The 17,239-nt window shown below is 42.1% G+C and overlaps 1 protein-coding gene across 2 annotated transcripts; it reads right to left on the bottom strand.

Annotated features, from left to right (window-relative positions):
• Nucleotides 1-441: 441 nt before the first annotated feature.
• LOC139563632 (parathyroid hormone 4-like) lies at nt 442-16,254 on the bottom strand. Of its 2 annotated transcripts, none has more exons than XM_071382482.1 (3): nt 15,889-16,254; nt 1,921-2,009; nt 442-1,630 (listed from the first exon to the last, which is right to left on the bottom strand). In XM_071382482.1, the coding sequence occupies exons 2-3, from the start codon at nt 2,004-2,006 to the stop codon at nt 1,321-1,323; spliced, it is 396 nt and encodes a 131-aa protein (XP_071238583.1). In that variant the 5' UTR covers nt 2,007-2,009; nt 15,889-16,254; the 3' UTR covers nt 442-1,320. The 2 variants fall into 2 exon arrangements, with proteins under 2 accessions (XP_071238583.1, XP_071238574.1); XM_071382473.1 differs by having other exon boundaries at nt 442-1,633; nt 15,889-16,244.
• Between the last annotated feature and the right edge of the window lie 985 nt (nt 16,255-17,239).

The following is a 17,239-nucleotide window of genomic DNA, read 5'->3' as shown; positions in this document are numbered from 1 at the left end:
ACATCCCCTGGTCTACCAGTTTCCCCATAATCATCTCCACTAATAGGTTGAAAGCCCAGTTAGAATCCATGGAACTCTGAGAGCAGAAATCCTTGGCTGTTGAGTTATCTAGACAAAAGCCTAGCTCCAGCCGACTCTTAAGAGTACTGCCTCTAGTCTCCCGATGGGACAAACGAGCGCCAATCAGCTACTATTCACAGATTAGAGTGGTTCTAGATTAGAGTGGTTCTATAATAGAGTGGTTCTATTAAAAGACTGTGGAATGTTCATCACACATTATTTACAGCACTGATACACTGGGAATATGTGAACGACCATCAGAGACAGGGGAGTCAAAGCAATCTGCAGATATTTCTGGGTCTTGGTTAATAAAGAAATTTAACATGAACATTAGAGTAAATTAAGAATCAATTAAGAATGATTGCGATCATCATCAGCAGATAAAGAAAAAGTGTTTTAATGAGACGACCATGCATTGTTGCATACAGCACTAGTTGACATTTACAGTACATCTTCACAGAGATCCAACCTGGTCTCAGAGCATTTAGTATTATTCTGCATGTAAATCCGAGTCACTCCATTTAGTATGATATGCTACCTTTCATATCGTATGTATTAATTTGTGGATGTCCATCACCCATTTCATATGATTTGTTACAAATTAAAATTCATATTATGTGTTACGAATTTACAAAACGTACAATATGTTATGAATTTGAAAAACATACAATATAACATATTGTATGTTTTTCAAATTCAGCTAGCTAGCTGGCTAACGTTAGCTAGAATAGGGGTTGAGGTTAGGGATTAGGGTTAAGTTTAGGAGTTAGGTCATAGGGTTAAGGTTATAGCTAGGTTTAGCTAAAAGGGTTAAGGTTAGGGGAACGATCAGCTAAAAGGTTTAGGGGAAGGGTTAGCTAACATTCTAAGTAGTTGCAAAGTAGCTAAAAAGTAGTAAGTAGTTGAAAAGTTGCTAATTAGCAAAAATGCTCAAGTTGTCCTTGATGACATTCAAACTCGCAACCTTAAAGTTGCTAGACATTCGCGTTATACGCCCACCCACCCTACTTTAGTTTATTTGAGTGTCGCGGATTTACATTTACTATGTTACGTCTAGTCTATGAGACCAGGCTGAGAGATCTGATGGGTGAAAAACATGGCAAAAATAGCAGGCTCAAAGCAGATAGCCATGAATAAAAGTCATGGTCTGTTTTACTTTCATGGGCAGACTTTTAGTAGGCTAACATACTCATTGACAATCAAAGCAGCGACACAGAATGCGAAATAGAGATGGTTCTGGGAGTTGAGGAGTTGCGGGGTCTATGGTTCCCCCTCAGAGAGGTCCATGAGGTTGGGGCTGAAGAAGTTTTTCATAAGTCTCCCCAGTGACCCCTTGTGGTTGTTGCTGGCCTCCCCAGATTGTGAGCCAGCAGAGTGTGGTTTGAGGGCAGGGGAGAGGCCCGAGGTGTAGCCCGGGATGGGGTTGAGTGCGGTGGGGGGCAGCAGGGAGGAGGAGCGGGTCTGGGCGGTGTGGAGCCCCTCCATGGCACTGGACAACCAGATGAGTCTCTTCAGGCTCTGGATGGTCCTGCCACGGTCATGCATCAGCTGGTGCTCCGTTACCGCTCGCCTGCTGGAGTGGAGAGGAGGGGAGGAGTGGAGAGGAGAGGAGGGGTGAGGGGGGCAGAGGTAATATGTATTATAAGCAGGGAGGGAGAGGAGTACAGTAATGTCTTCTGAAAATAATGTGATAGAAAGATGATAAAGGAGGAGAGACAAGGAGGAGAGAGCTGTAGTGTGTAGTTTGCTCGCAACAAATACAAGGTGTGAAAAATAGACTTCAGGAACATTCAGCATGTTCAAAAGTATTTTAAAAAACAACAATAAAGGAATAAACCTTAAGAGGAACCAGAGACTTACCTTTCATTCTCCTGACAGTGACCAACTGTGAAGACGACAAGAACCATGACAGCAACCGACTGCACATGCTTTTGGGATACCAGCATTGTCTGCAGAGATCAGACGTTCACAACAACTTCATGTAATTCCTCAAAACTCACTGGGGCCATACTTGCGAACATTAGAAAAAGTTTCATTTGAAACGTTTTCTGCGTCTCAAAATGCACGTCAGCCAATTAAAATCGTTGAAGTAGTTGCACGTGATCAAACGCTACATGTTAGCTGTTCCCATTACGTAACCTGGCACATGTTTCCCCATGCTAACCTGAGCAGTGACAGTGATTATTTCCTGTAACAAATTCTGCATCCTTGACTAGTGTAACGGGTTGAAGTGTGTTGTTCTTGAATACAGCCTTCTGCCTCTGTCAGTCACAGGTGTACCTCATTCTATTTAAGGGCGTGATTCTAAAATCTGCGCTTAACTTTTGTTTCAGAGTATACCCTAACAATGGTAAAGGCTGGCATGTCATAGGAGGACGGGAGAGGCGCCCATGGTGTAGCGAAAATGGATTTGAATCGTTAGTGATGTTCTATGGCAAGAGTGCCCATCTCCGTTGGTGCCGCTCTCCTTCTCCCCTGGCGTACCCTCCTGGGTTGTCGGTATGTTTTGTATGTTGGCCGGAGTTAAACAACTTGTGATACCTTGATTATTTAATAATGGGTGATGATGATGATGATGATGATATAACTGATCAGAATATTCTTTACAGAGTGCTAGGCGCTGAAGATGTTCCAGTCTAAACTTTCTATTGTGAATGACATAGATTTGTGTTTTATACCTGGTCTGTTAATTCCCATGCTCCACATTTAAAGAACCTGTGTTTTAGTTTTGGTAAATCCCCCACGTTATGTTTGACGACAGTTGGCAGGGAACGGAGCATTGGCATATTTTAAGCGTTAAATTAAATCATTTGTAAGTAATCTTTTTTAGTATAGACACGGGATAACTATAGTTTTAAGCATGCTTTGTGGAATGTAATGATTTGTTCGGTGGAACAAATAGTTTACTTTTGAGGTGACTACATATATTTGTGGAATGAGCATGCTATTCCAATCTGTCTGACCGTCCTATTTGAAGAGTTTCAAATCTAAAACAAACGACAAGGTGGGATCTTTTAGTGTTTGCACAATTCATTATGCGAGAAATGGCGGTGGAAACGCTTTCATGCGCAAATATTGATATAATAACCATCATATCGAAGTAAACTTGGAGTCACCTAATGACATTTTGTGTGGTCCTCGTACTACGACTCGGGATGACATGCCGTTTTAATAGGCTACAGATGAACTAAATTATGATGAACTTCACAAGTTGGTGAAAATGCAAGGCGATGAGCTTGATGCCCACCCCAACTCACGCCCTGACCAAACCAAAATAGCGACATAAAAAAGGAACTAAGGTCAGAACGTGACAGTACCCCCCCCCCTATAGGGGAAGGTCTGGGTGGGCATTTCACCGCGTTGGCAGCTCTGGTGCGGGATTTAGACCCCACTCCACCTTAGTCTTGGACAAGTATTTGATACACTGCCGATTTTGCAGGTTTTCCTACTTACAAAGCATGTAGAGGTCTGTAATTTTTATCATAGGTACACTTCAACTGTGAGAGACGGAATCTAAAACAAAAATCCAGAAAATCACATTGTATGATTTTTAAGTAATTAATTTGCATTTTATTGCATGACATAAGTATTTGATCACCTACCAACCAGTAGGAATTCCAGCTCTCACAGACCTGTTAGTTTTTCTTTAAGAAGCCCTCCTGTTCTCCACTCATTACCTGTATTAACTGCACCTGTTTGAACTCGTTACCTGTATAAAAGACACCTGTCCAGACACTCAATCAAACAGACTCCAACCTCTCCACAATGGCCAAGACCAGAGAGCTGTGTAAGGACATCAGGGCTAAAATTGTAGACCTGCACAAGGCTGGGATGGGATACAGGACAATAGGCAAGCAGCTTGGTGAGAAGGCAACAATTGTTGGCGCAATTATTAGAAAATGGAAGAAATTCAAGATGACGGTCAATCACCCTCGGTCTGGGGCTCCATGCAAGATCTCACCTCGTGGGGCATCAATGATCATGAGGAAGGTGAGGGATCAGCCCAGAACTACACGGCAGGACCTGGTCAATGACCTGAAGAGAGCTGGGACCACAGTCTCAAAGAAAACCATTAGTAACACACTACGCCGTCATGGATTAAAATCCTGCAGCGCACGCAAGGTCCCCCTGCTCAAGCCAGCGCATGTCCAGGCCCGTCTGCAGTTTGCCAATGACCATCTGGATGATCCAGAGGAGGAATGGGAGAAGGTCATGTGGTCTGATGAGACAAAAATATAACTTTTTGGTCTAAACTCCACTCGCCGTGTTTGGGGGAAGAAGAAGGATGAGTACAACCCCAAGAACACCATCCCAACCGTGAAGCATGGAGGTGGAAACATCATTCTATGGGGATGCTTTTCTGCAAAGGGGACAGGACGACTGCACTGTATTGAGGGGAGGATGGATGGGGCCATGTAACACTTTGGTAATTGCATAGCAATGAGCTGAGAGTACACAAGGAATAGTGACTGTAATAACGCCATTATTATTATTATGATGTAAACTGGAAACCACATATCCTGAGGCTGCATTCATTGTAGCTGGGGATTTTAACTTCTTGCAACTATAGGGGGTGCTGTTCCGCATTAGCATATTTGGGTCTCCAAATTAAACTGCCTCGTGCTAAATTCTTGATCGTACAATATGCATATTATTGTTATTATTGGATAGAAAACAGTCTATAGTTTCTATAGGAGTTGAAATTTTGTCTCTGAGTGGTACAGAACAATTTTTACAGCACTTTTCATGACAGGGTTCAGATTTCAGAAATTTTTACCTCTGATCTGGGGTCTGTTTATAAGGCCACAGTGAATGCTATGAAGAAACCGACACTGCCTACGTCTTCCTCTGGGTGTCTGTACGTCATCACGTTTTCAATGAAATCGATGGGACGTTCACAGCCATTATAAATGACCAAAATGTACAGAGACCGCCCTTTCTCAACGTGCGCCTCAAGCGTGAAGGCCATCGGACCTGTCTCGTTCCAAATCGTTTTCTAACCAGCTATATTTCTCCGGTCATGTTTTCAGTCGTTATAGTTGTTAAAAACATCAGAATGTAGTTAATTTTAACCGTTTTATAGCAATTTATATCCGTTTAGTGCGATTCTGAGGAATTTATTTGTCGTGCACTTTCTAGCTTTGGGAACGTTTCGCGGTCTCGGTCGTTGTTAGTGGACATTTCGAAGGACAGAGGACATCTATCGACCAAAAGACGTTTATAACATAGAAAGGATACATTGCCCAAGAATATGATGGAAGATCAGCTCAAAGTAAGCAATATTTAATATGATAAACCGTGTTTCTGTCGAAATATTTTAAACGCATACATCGCCATTTTGTTTGGTATAGCTTCACTTGGCCAACCCTGTATTGAAAAGTAAGGATAATTTTAAAAATGTAAATCAGCGGTTGCATTAAGAACTAATTTGTCTTTCGATTCCTGTCAACCCTGTATTTTTTAGTCAAGTATATGATTAGCTTTTAATTAAACTAGATCACTCTGATAGATGACGTCAGACATATTGAGGCTTGATTTCCTAGTATTTTTATTGTGTAACCACGGTTTTGTATGGCTAAATATGCACCTTTTCGAACAAACTGTATATGTATGTTGTAAAATGATGTTACAGGAGTGTCATCGGAAGAATTCTGAGAAGGTTAGTGAAAAAATTAATATCTTTTGGCGGTGATTACGTTATAGCGCTCTTTGGCTGGAATCGATGCTCTGGTAACGTTTTCACATGTAGTATGCTAACTTATCGATTTATTGTGTTTTCGCTGTAAAACGCTTAGAAAATCTGAAATATTGTCTGGAATCACAAGATCTGGGTCTTTCCATTGCTATGCTTTGTCTATTCTTATGAAATGTTTTATGATGAGTAAATTGGTCATACACGTTGCTCTATCTAGTAATTCTAGTCGATTTGCGATGGTCGGTGCAATTGTAAACTGTGATTTCTACCTGAAATATGCACTTTTTTCTAACAAAAACTATCCTATACCATGAATATGTTATCAGACTGTCATCTGAAGAGGTTTTTTCTTGGTTAGTGGATATCAATATCTTAGTTGAGCCGAATTGGTGATAGCACCTGAAGGAGTAAGAAACTGATGGAGTTAGAATAGTGGTGTATTTTGCTAACGTGTTTAGCTAATAGATTTACATATTTTGTCTTCCCTGTAAAACATTTTAAAAATCTGAAATGGTGGCTTTATTCACAAGATCTGTATCTTTCATCTGGTGTCTTGGACTTGTGATTTAATGATATTTAGATGCTACTATCTACTTCTGAAGCTATGCTATCTATGCTAATCAGTGTGTGGGGGGTGGGGGGTGATCCCGGATCCGGGGTTGAGGTTCTAGAAAGGTTAACAAGGCCAATCTGAAAACAAGACTCCCGAAATTCTATCAGCATATCGATTGTGCAACCAGGGCTGGTAAAACCCTGGATCATTGTTATTCTAACTTCCGCGACGCATATAATGCCCTCCCCCGCCCTCCCTTCGGAAAAGCTGACCACGACTCCATTTCGTTGCTACCAGCCTATAGACAGAAACTAAAACAGGAAGCTCCCGCGCTCAGGTCTGTTCAACGCTGGTCCGACCAATCTGATTCCATGCTCAAGATTGCTTCGATCACGTTGACTGGGATATGTTCCGCATTGCGTCGAACAACAACATTGACGAATACGCTGATTTGGTGAGCGAGTTTATTAGCAAGTGCATCGGCGATGTCGTACTCATAGCAACTATTAAAACATTCCCACACCAGAAACCGTGGATTGATGGCAGCATTCGCGCAAAACTGAAAGCGCAAACCACTGCTTTTAATCAGAGCAAGGTGACCGGAAACATGACCGAATACAAACAGTGTAGCTATTCCCTCCGCAAGGCAATCAAACAAGCTAAGTGTCAGCATAGAGACAAAGTAGAGTCGCAATTCAACGGCTCAGACACAAGAGGTATGTGGCAGGGTCTACAGTCAATCACAGACTACAAAAATAAAACCAGCCCCGTTGCGGACCCCGATGTCTTGCTCCCAGACAAACTAAACAACTTCTTTGCCCGCTTTGAGGACAATACAGTGCCACTGACATGGCCCGCTACCAAAACCTGCGGACTCTCCTTCACTGCAGCTGACATGAGTAAAACATTTAAATGTGTTTACCCTCGCAAGGCTGCCGGCCCAGACGGCATCCCCAGCCGCGTCCTCAGAGCATGCGCAGACCAGCTGGCTGGTGTGTTTACGGACATATTCAATCAAACCTTATCCCAGCCTGCTGTCCCTACATGCTTCAAGAGGGCCACCATTGTTCTTGTTCCCAAGAAAGCTAAGGTAACTGAGCTAAACGACTACCGCCCCGTAGCACTCACTTCCGTCATCATGAAGTGCTTTGAGAGACTACTCAAGGACCATATCACCTCCACCCTACCTGACACCCTAGACCCACTCCCAATTTGCTTACCGCCCCAATAGGTCCACAGACGACGCAATCGCAACCACACTGCACACTGCCCTAACCCATCTGGATAAGAGGAATACCTCGATGAACAGAGAATTCTGTTCATCGACTACAGCTCAGCATTTAACACCATAGTACCCTCCAAACTTGTCATCAAGCTCGAGACCCTGGGTCTCGACCCCGCCCTGTGCAATTGGGTACTGGACTTCCTGATGTGCCTCCCCCAGGTGGTGAAAGTAGGTGACAACATCTCCACTCCGCTGATCCTCAACACTGGTGCCCCACAAGGGTGCGTTCTGAGCCCTCTCCTGTACTCCCTGTTCACCCACGACTGCGTGGCCATGCATGCCTCCAACTCAATCATCAAGTTTGCAGACGACACTACAGTGGTAGGCTTGATTACCAATAATGACGAGATGGCCTACAGGGAGGAGGGCCCTCGGAGTGTGGTGTCAGGAAAATAACCTCACACTCAACGTCAACAAAACAAAGGAGATGATCGTGGACTTCAGGAAACAGCAGAGGGAGCACCCCCTGATCCACATTGATGGGACAGTAGTGGAGAGGGTAGTAAGTTTTAAGTTCCTCGGCGTACACATCACGGACAAACTGAATTGCTCCACCCACACAGGCAGCGTGGTGAAGAAGTTTCAGCAGCGCCTCTTCAACCTCAGGAGGCTGAATAAATTTGGCTTGTCACCAAAAGCACTCACAAACTTCTACAGATGCACAATCGAGAACATCCTGTCGGGCTGTATCACCCCCTGGTACGGCAACTGCTCCGCCCACAACCGCAAGGCTCTCCAGAGGGTAGTGAGGTCTGCACAACGCATCACCGGGGGCAAACTACCTGCCCTCCAGGACACCTACACCACCCGATGTCACAGGAAGGCCATAAAGATCATCAAGGACAACAACCACCCGAGCCACTGCCTGTTCACCCCGCTATCATCCAGAAGGCGAGGTCAGTACAGGTGTATCAAAGCAGGGACCGAAAGACTGAAAAACAGCTTCTATCTCAAGGTCATCAGACTGTTAAACAGCCACCACTAACATTGAGTGGCTGCTGCCAACATACTGACTCAACTCCAGCCACTTTAACAATGTAAAAATTGATGAAGAAAATATTTCACTAGCCTCTTTAAACAATGCCACTTCATATAATGTTTACATACCCTACATTACTCATCTCATATGTATATACTGTACTCGATACCATCTACTGCATCTTGCCTATGCCGTTCTGTACCATCACTCATTCATATATTTTTATGTACATATTTTTCATTCCTTTACACTTGTGTGTATACGGTAGTAGTTGTGAAATTGTTAGGTTAGATTACCCGTTGGTTATTACTGCATTGTCGGAACTAGAATCACAAGCATTTCGCTACACTCGCATTAACATCTGCTAACCATGTGTATGTGACAAATCAAATTTGATTTGATTTTGATGCAATTTCCAAAGTCCTATGCCACAATGTTTCTATTGTAATCAAAGTTACTACACATGTATAAGAACTTTATGTCAAGTGTTACTGTATTACCTTTGTCTCACTCATTTTGAAAATATATCTGTTAGTCATTTTGAAGCTACAAAAGTGGTCTGTACTAGTGTTGAGGTGATTCCATTTCCCTCATGTATTGTGCTTATGATCATAGATTTAGACTAATTCAACTAACTGTTGTAGTTTTTGGTAGCCATCAATTACACCGTTTTCTCATTCAAATAACTTAAATATATTCAAAATATTTTCAACTATTATTTGTTTTTCTGAGACCTGTATTTGAATATAATTTTTTGGGTTGCCTATTAGTTAACTCTATATAAACTATTGTATTGGTCAGTGGCGATTTTAGCATGTAAAACTTTGTGGGGCATTTTTTTTGATGCACGCCAGCAAAGCCACTACACTACACAACACTAAACAATACATTCATTGCACTATAATGGTGACAAACTGTGCCTACAAACTGTTAGGGCCTACATAAAACTGTCCCAACAGCAGTCCCAACACCTTACCACTGCTACACCTGGCTTTCAGCGGAGCCTTGTCTGGCAGCGAAACAGTTAATTCAGCCTCATTTACTTCCTGGCATATTACATAATTTATGCAGCAGCATACACTACACTTTTGGACTCACCTTGTTTTGCTGTGCTCAATTGAACAGGAAGGTGTGGTGGCGGTCCTTCGTGGGCAAGTTTTGTCATCAAACTTTGTCATCAAAGTCTGGCATTCTCTGGATTTATGGTGCTTTCAAGACAACTGGGAACTCTGAAAAAACAGGGTTGAATCATGATGACGTCAGTGATCTTCAGGTCGGAGCTCTAGAAAGAGGCCCGAATTCCGAGTTGGATGACCGTTCAAAAAGTATTTTCCCAGTTGGAGCTCGTTTCTTTCCGAGTTCCCAGTTGTCTTGAACTCACTGAAGTCTGAGATTTGCAGTTGTTTTGAGCATGGCAGAAGTCATGCTGGATTGACAGCATGGCCAATGTTGAATGTTTATCCTTTTAAGCTTGGAGAAGACTTGGCTTGGACCACACACCCACACTTAAACCCAGACTTGGACCACACACCCACTCCACTGAATAGCAGGCTAGTGATTGCTTTGCAATGCTTGTAGTTATCCACTGAATCCTTCCAAACCACTCATTGTTGAATTTGTGATTTCCAACTTGTTGTGTATTGTTTGTGTCCAATGGCCGATGAGCACCGATACATTTGATCTATCATTTCTCTTCATATGACAAGAAATTAAAAGGATTTGCCAGTAGATTGCCTTGATTCATGATGATGAATGCTAGCTTGCTAGCTAAGATTTGAATTTGAAAGTATGATGTCCAATCAAAGCTACTGTAGATATAATGTGATCTGTGGCCAATGACTTTGAGCCTTCTTGGATGGGCATTTTCGAGCTCTATCCGTAGATTTTGCGGTGACGTAGTGTCCCCATGAGTGACAGAACACTGAGCCAATCACAGCGCAACTATAGAACATTACCAACCCCTAGGCTCTGTAATTTCCGCTGGCTGCCCCACCACCACAGAAAGCACTGAGCTAGGCGGGAACAACCAGCATTTTGGAGATTCCTTATTCAAGAAAGCAAAAAAGAGACCATGTTTGTATGCAGCTTTATTAACTCAATGATTTAATTAGATTTTTTTTAACATGATTTGCAAACGGATTAATTCCAAAATAACATGCAAAACAGCCACTAAAAAAAAATATATATATTTTTTTTGCTAAACAGGTTTGGCTCAAAACAGGTGCTCTGACCCACCTGCCCTTGATGACGGGTCGCTACTGGTATTGGTGCATTTTGATTTTGTGTGCGGCACTGGGTTGGCCTTGGTTTTAGGGAGCCTCTGAAGCCTGGTGTGCGCTGTGGTGTTTGGGTGAGTGAGATTGAGATGCGCTAAGGAGCGCTACTTGGCACGGTTGTGTCCATAATGCCATCACAGTGTGTGTGGCTTGTGGCCTGGCGGCTGGGTAAGTGTGTGTGTCAGGTTGGAGGTGTCACTGCCATGAGGGAAGTTGGAGGGGGATGTTGCTGAGAAAAGTGCTTCTCTGTTACGGAGCTTATGGCTGCCTCAGTGACAATATATGGTTTAGCATAGAGGGACTGGGCTCTTCGTTCGGTTCGGCTGTGGGGTGCAGGCCGAGAAATGGCCCATGCCATCGGTGTGACCAATGAGCGCGTAAGAGCCGCTACGTGGTCAATCTGACGTCGCCTGCAGTGGCCGTGTAGCATTTACTGAGATGCGGTCTCCACAGAAGTCAGAGCATTCTTACTTCTTGTGTTTCGCATAGCTGTTGTGAAGGGAGTTGCCAAGGAAGTGAGTTTGTGTTTATACAGAACCTCCCGCCCTCATCTACCATCAACCAGTCATGTCGATGCTGAGCTATACGGACCGCTCCGCATTGTTACAAAATGTGGGAGGCACATGACGATTCAGTACGAAGCACGAACCCTAAGGACGGAGCCTCCAGATCGCATTTCCAGAGCAAGCATAATTTGGCTTCAAGTGGCTGACGAGGAGCTCCTGTAAGTAGGCCTACTATTGTTAACATTTGGCAACTGATCCTATGCACCAAGTATTTTTTTAAATATAATTATGAAGATGAAACAAATTATCTATGAAGAGAACTGTGCCAGTGTGCACGAGAGAGTAGGGTATGATGTATTGTAGAATCTGGCGAGCTACAGTACCAGTCAAAAGTTTGGACACACCTACTCATTCAAAGGTTATTTTATTTTTACTATTTTCTACACTGTAGAATATTAGTGAAGATTTCAAAGCTATGAAATAACATATGGAATCATGTAGTAACCAAAAAAGTGTTAGATTTTATATGTGATATTCTTCAAAGTAGCCACCCTTTGCCTTCATGACAGCTTTGCGCACTCTTAGCATTCTCTCAACCAGCTTCATGAGATAGTCACCTGGAATGCATTTCAATTAACAGATGTGCCTTGTTAAAAGTTAATTTGTGGAATTTCTTTCCTTCTTTGAGCGTTTGAGTCAATGTGACCAGGTAGGGTTGGGATACAGATTTGGTAAAAGACCAAGTCCATATTATGGCAAAAACAACTCAAATAAGCAAAGAGAAACGACAGTCCATCATTACTTTAAGACATGAAGGTCAGTCAATCCGGAAAATTTCAAGAACTTTTAAAGTTTCTTCAAGTGCAGTCACAAAAACCATCAAGTGCTATGATGAAACTGGCTCTCATGAGGAACCCCACAGAAAAGGAGGCCCAGAGTTACCTCTGCTGAGAAGGATAGGTTCATTAGTTACCAGCTTCAGAAATTGCAGCCAAAATAAATGCTTCACAGAGTTCAAGTAACAGACACATCTCAACATCAACTGTTTAGAGGAGACTGCGTGAATCATGCCTTCATGGTCAATTTGCTGCAAAGAAACCACTACTAAAGGACACCAGTAAGAAGAAGAGGCTTGCTTGGGCCAAGAAACACGAGCAGTGGACATTAGACCGGTGGAAATCTGTCCTTTGGTCTAATGAGCCCAAATTCTAGATTTTTGGTTCCAACCCTTGTGTCTTTGTGAGATGCAGGGCGGTTTAACGGATTATCTCGGCATGTGTGGTTTCCACCGTAAAGCATGGAGGAGGAGGTGTGATGGTGCTTTGCTGGTGACACTGTCTGTGATTTATTTAGAATTCAAGGCACACTTAACCAGCGTGGCTACCACAGCATTCTGCAGCAATACGCCATCCCATCTGGTTTGCACTTAATGAAACTATCATTTGTTTTTCAACGGGACAATGAACCAACACACTTCCAGGCTGTGTAAGGGCTATATGACCAAGAAGGAGAGTGATGGAGTACTGCATCAGATGGCCTGGCCTCCACAATCACCCGACCTCAAACCAATTGAGATGAGGATAAGTTGGACCCAAGAAGTTGACGAGATTACATACCTTTTCGCTCTGTCTTTTTGCATGGTGGTTTGATATTTACTATCCCTTAAGTATCTCTTGAGTGTGCCTTTTGCATGTTCTTTTTTGCCCAAACCTTTATTTATATTGTGTGTTTTTGCATTATTATCCTTTGACCTTATTTTATCCTTATTTCTTTCAGAGATTTTGAGTAGAGTGCTTATTTTACTTTGTGTCGAATATGAGGACACATTCCAAAATTAGGGTGGAAGGGATTGAAGTTTGTTGTGGTTCTTGAACACAGCCTCCTGCCTCTGTCAGTCACAGGTGCACCTCATTCTAATAATAAAAAAACGAAGTCGATAGATGCGCCTGTGGCCCGTGAGTCAAACAGTAACATAATTTTGGATATTGAATAGCTCCCCATGTGTTTATGCTAGAGCCTTACCGTTTGATAGAGTGGCTGCACCTCGATCACCTCTTTTTGCCAATATAAAGATTGCGCCTGACATGGGGATTGTGAAAGCAATGTTTTCTACACGAGAGGATTCGGACAAGAAAATTGTCACAATCGTCTATAAAATCTGAACCGTTTTTAGCTACAAACTAATAAGACACCAATATCGAAAGGTATTCAGGGGAGTCATCTGAAGGTAACCCATTAAATGGCACAAAGTGCATAGGGGGTAAAAAGTGCCGCAAATAAAGTTACCCAACATGGGTCTAAAACAATTTTTTTCCCTCAGTTTTCATATCTCTCAGATATAGGACAGACGCGTTAAAATCTTATTCCTAAGGATTTATTTTCTGACTGTTTTGCCATGTACAAATGTGTTATTCAATGTGTGCCTATGGGCTACAGCAGTAAAGGCCAAATTCAATGTTTCATCATTTTTGTTCTTAAAAACAAATGGCAAAATGATAAATTTTATGACCATCTTCAAACAATTACATATGTTAGCTTCGTAGATAAAAGGCTTAGACCTACAGTGGCTGTTGGTATAAAAGCTGTGTTTTTCTTTTGTTTCAGGGGCTCACCTAACATTGTAAAGACTGGCATGTCATGGGAGGACGGGAGCAGTGACCATGGTGTAGCTCAAATGGTGGAGTTTAATGTTTAATGGCAAGAATGCCTGTCTCCATTGGTGCCTCTCTCTTTCTCCCTTGACGTGCCCTCCTGGGTTGTTGGTATGCATGTTTTGTATGTTGGCCAGAGTTCAACAGAACTTAAATGTGATACCTTGATTATTGAATGACGATGATGATATTGATGATGGTATAACTCTGATTCCTTGGCCAGAAGATTCTGTGCAGAGTGCAAAGCGCTGAAGATGATTGTTCCAGTCTAAGCTTTCTATTAGTCCTATTGTGAATCAAATCTATATTTGTGTGTTATACCTGGCCTGTTTATTCCCATGCTCTACTCCTGATTTGAAGAACTTGTGTTGAAGTCAAGTCCTGAGGACTTCCCGCTCGTGCATAACAACGGCGGTGTAGTATTGGCTACAGGAATAGATATTTAGGTGTATATCCCCCGCATTACACTAGGCTACTACTAAAATTAGACAAAATTCTAAAAGGCATGTTTTCACATATGACAAAATCACAAGTTTTTGCTAATCTGTTTCGCACACATCCATGTGCTTTAATGAAGAAAAAAAACAAAGGTCTATACAACATTTACATTTATCGTACATCATTAACCGTGGGTTCGAGCCCCCCCCCCCACATTTAAGGAAAACACTGTTCACTTCTGGTCCTCGATGCTCGATTCAAATAACGTATACATGACTAAGTGGATGATTATAATAATGAATATAACATGATGTATATGTAATTGTAGGCCTAAACGTCTACGTAATATAGCCTATAGTAGAGATGGTCATTTATGTAGCGTTGCCAGTAGCCTATGTGTTGTTCTGCAAGAGGGACTCTAGCAAGAAGCTCCTCATTAAATGTATTTGTAATCTCCATTTACAAGGTTTTTGGCGGCACTTCTCTTCTCACTAACACAATAAATGTAATTCTACATTTCAAAAGGAAAAAATAAATACATATGAGTTTTGAACCCATGCCACAATCTGCAATAATTTCAAAGAGTTAGGCACTCTATACAGAGCGCTGTTTGAGAAGTCAGTCAAGCACACATAATCTCATTGTTTTGATTATCACAACGTGCCGTTGGACTTCTGTGAAGGGCGCTTTCGTGAACGAATGTTGGATCAGGTCCAACTATGCCAACGATTATATTTGGCTGATATGAAATTTGAACCGGATATAATCACGGCCAGCTGTGCAGGTTAGCACAGAGCTCTGTTGGGAATAGCTAACGGATATATTTGATCACGTGCAACTACGTCAACAATTGTAATTAGCTGATGCACATTTTGAGATGGAGAAAAAGTTTAAACTTAAACTTTTTCTAATGTTCGCAAGCATGGCCCAGTGTTATTTTGTATCTGCATCCTACTGTATCTCTGCCTCTATCTGCATATTCCTTTGAAAACGAGCAACATTTCCGATGTTCTAATGTTAATCCATCCTTTAGGTGTTAATCTGTTCATCAATCAAACTCTCAGAAACACAAAAAAAATACATGTTGACTTTTAGTAATTACCAACTGGAGTAATACAGAGTTTTTTTGCATAGCGCTTGGAGAACCCACAGTTTGGGAAACCCCCTTTTTTAATAAAATGATGTCATGCAGATATACATGGTAATAGCAGATACTGTGAAATAATGTTGAAATGTAATGATAACAGACTTGTCACATTTAAAATGAGTTACCAAAGTAATTACTACTCAATTCACACTTCACAACATAATGTATGATACATTTCAGAAACAAAGTTATTACAAACGCCCGGAAATCAAGAATCTCTAGTCAGTAACGGTCAATTCTAATTCGATCTCCAGCCAGTTTACCTGTGGGAAATTAGAAGGTATCAAGGTGTACTTACATAGTCCCTGATACAGCTATAGTCTTCCCTGATTCCTCAGACTCTTACTGTATTAGCCCCCAGAGAGGGTGACATTAACCTTTTATACCTCTCCCTGACACACGCCTGCACACACACCATAGCTGACCTCACACATACACTCACACCCCTCGTTAATTAGGCTACACAGTCACACGTCACACTGCTAAAGATAAAATGTCACTCCGTTTTTTTCCCTTCCTCAAAATAGAGACACAAATCATTCTCTGCCATTGATATGCTAATATACAGTATGTTCAAATCGCCAAGTCAATGTAGGAATAAACTCCAATCCCAAAATGGATTTTCAAAGCTTTTTGTCTAGTGTCTATACACTTTTGACTGGTGTTTTTCCCAGAGGAGGTAGGGATGTGAGGGGAAAACGTGCAATTCATCAGATTATTTGTATCAGCATAATTGAATTCCTCTGATGTTCAGGATTTGGGGTTTGGATAGCTTTCATCAGTTGAGGTATTGTCTACATTGTCTGGTTTAATGACAGGTAGGAGGAGGAGAGGATTTATCAGCATTGTCCAACAATTTCTCTCAAAAGACAATTTTGAAAGACCATTAAATGAAAAGAGAGCGCTTTGAATAGGGGTGCTTGTCATTCCAAAGCATACCAAAATCAATCTTATTTACAGTGTTTGTGAATTACAAGACAAAGGCTATTCAGCAACATCTTGATGCTTTGGGTCCTTGGGCATTGGGAGGAGCATTCGGATTCAACTTGAGCGTCAGTCAGCAAACTGTAGCACAAAGCATGAAGAAACAGAGAAGAGACTTTGAGTGGGCAGTAGGTTGAACTTCTCCATTAGCATACCCACCTCTCCTCACCACTAGTTAAGATGCCTGGGCCTTAGAGCTGTTCTGTTCTTCAGGTCTCTGACATAACACAACCCTTCCCCCTAATGATCCTGCCACAGTGGAGTCTCCCGTTACCACGGCACTGAGAGAGTTGCCACTGGAAATGCAGTCGTCTTGACACCTTCCGGGGCCAGGTTTCCCTAGGTGAGAAATGCAGCCTGCTGTTAAAGGTCTGTGGGCGAGAGAGAGAGGAGAAAAGAAAAGGAAAAAGAAAAGAAAGAAGAGCTTGGGCAGTTACGGTATGCGTTTATAATGCTGGATTCTCTCACTTTTGTAGACCTCTGACCAGCAACCAACTACACTGAACACTAATATAAACGCAACATGTAAAGTGTTGGTCTCGTGTTTCATGAGCTGAAATAAAAGATCCTAGAAATGTTCCATTCGCACAAAAAGCTTATTTCTCTCAAAGTTTGTGCACAAATTTGTTTATATCCCTGTTAGTGAGCATTTCTCCTTTGCCAAG

The sequence above is a fragment of the Salvelinus alpinus genome, chromosome 2 (genome assembly GCF_045679555.1).
Source record: "Salvelinus alpinus chromosome 2, SLU_Salpinus.1, whole genome shotgun sequence".
In the NCBI taxonomy this organism is placed as follows: Eukaryota; Metazoa; Chordata; class Actinopteri; order Salmoniformes; family Salmonidae; genus Salvelinus; species Salvelinus alpinus.
The sequence above is the reverse complement of the archived record's forward strand: the minus strand, read 5'-3'. Positions and strand labels throughout refer to the sequence as shown.

Bases quoted from the DNA above. Each gene is read 5' to 3' on its own strand.
- LOC139563632 (XM_071382473.1), bottom strand. From the start codon at position 2,006: ATGCTGGTATCCCAAAAGCATGTGCAGTCGGTTGCTGTCATGGTTCTT. The intron at 1,634-1,920 runs GTAAGTCTCTGG...TCTCCACTCCAG, and splicing joins CACTGTCAGGAGAATGAAAG to CAGGCGAGCGGTAACGGAGC.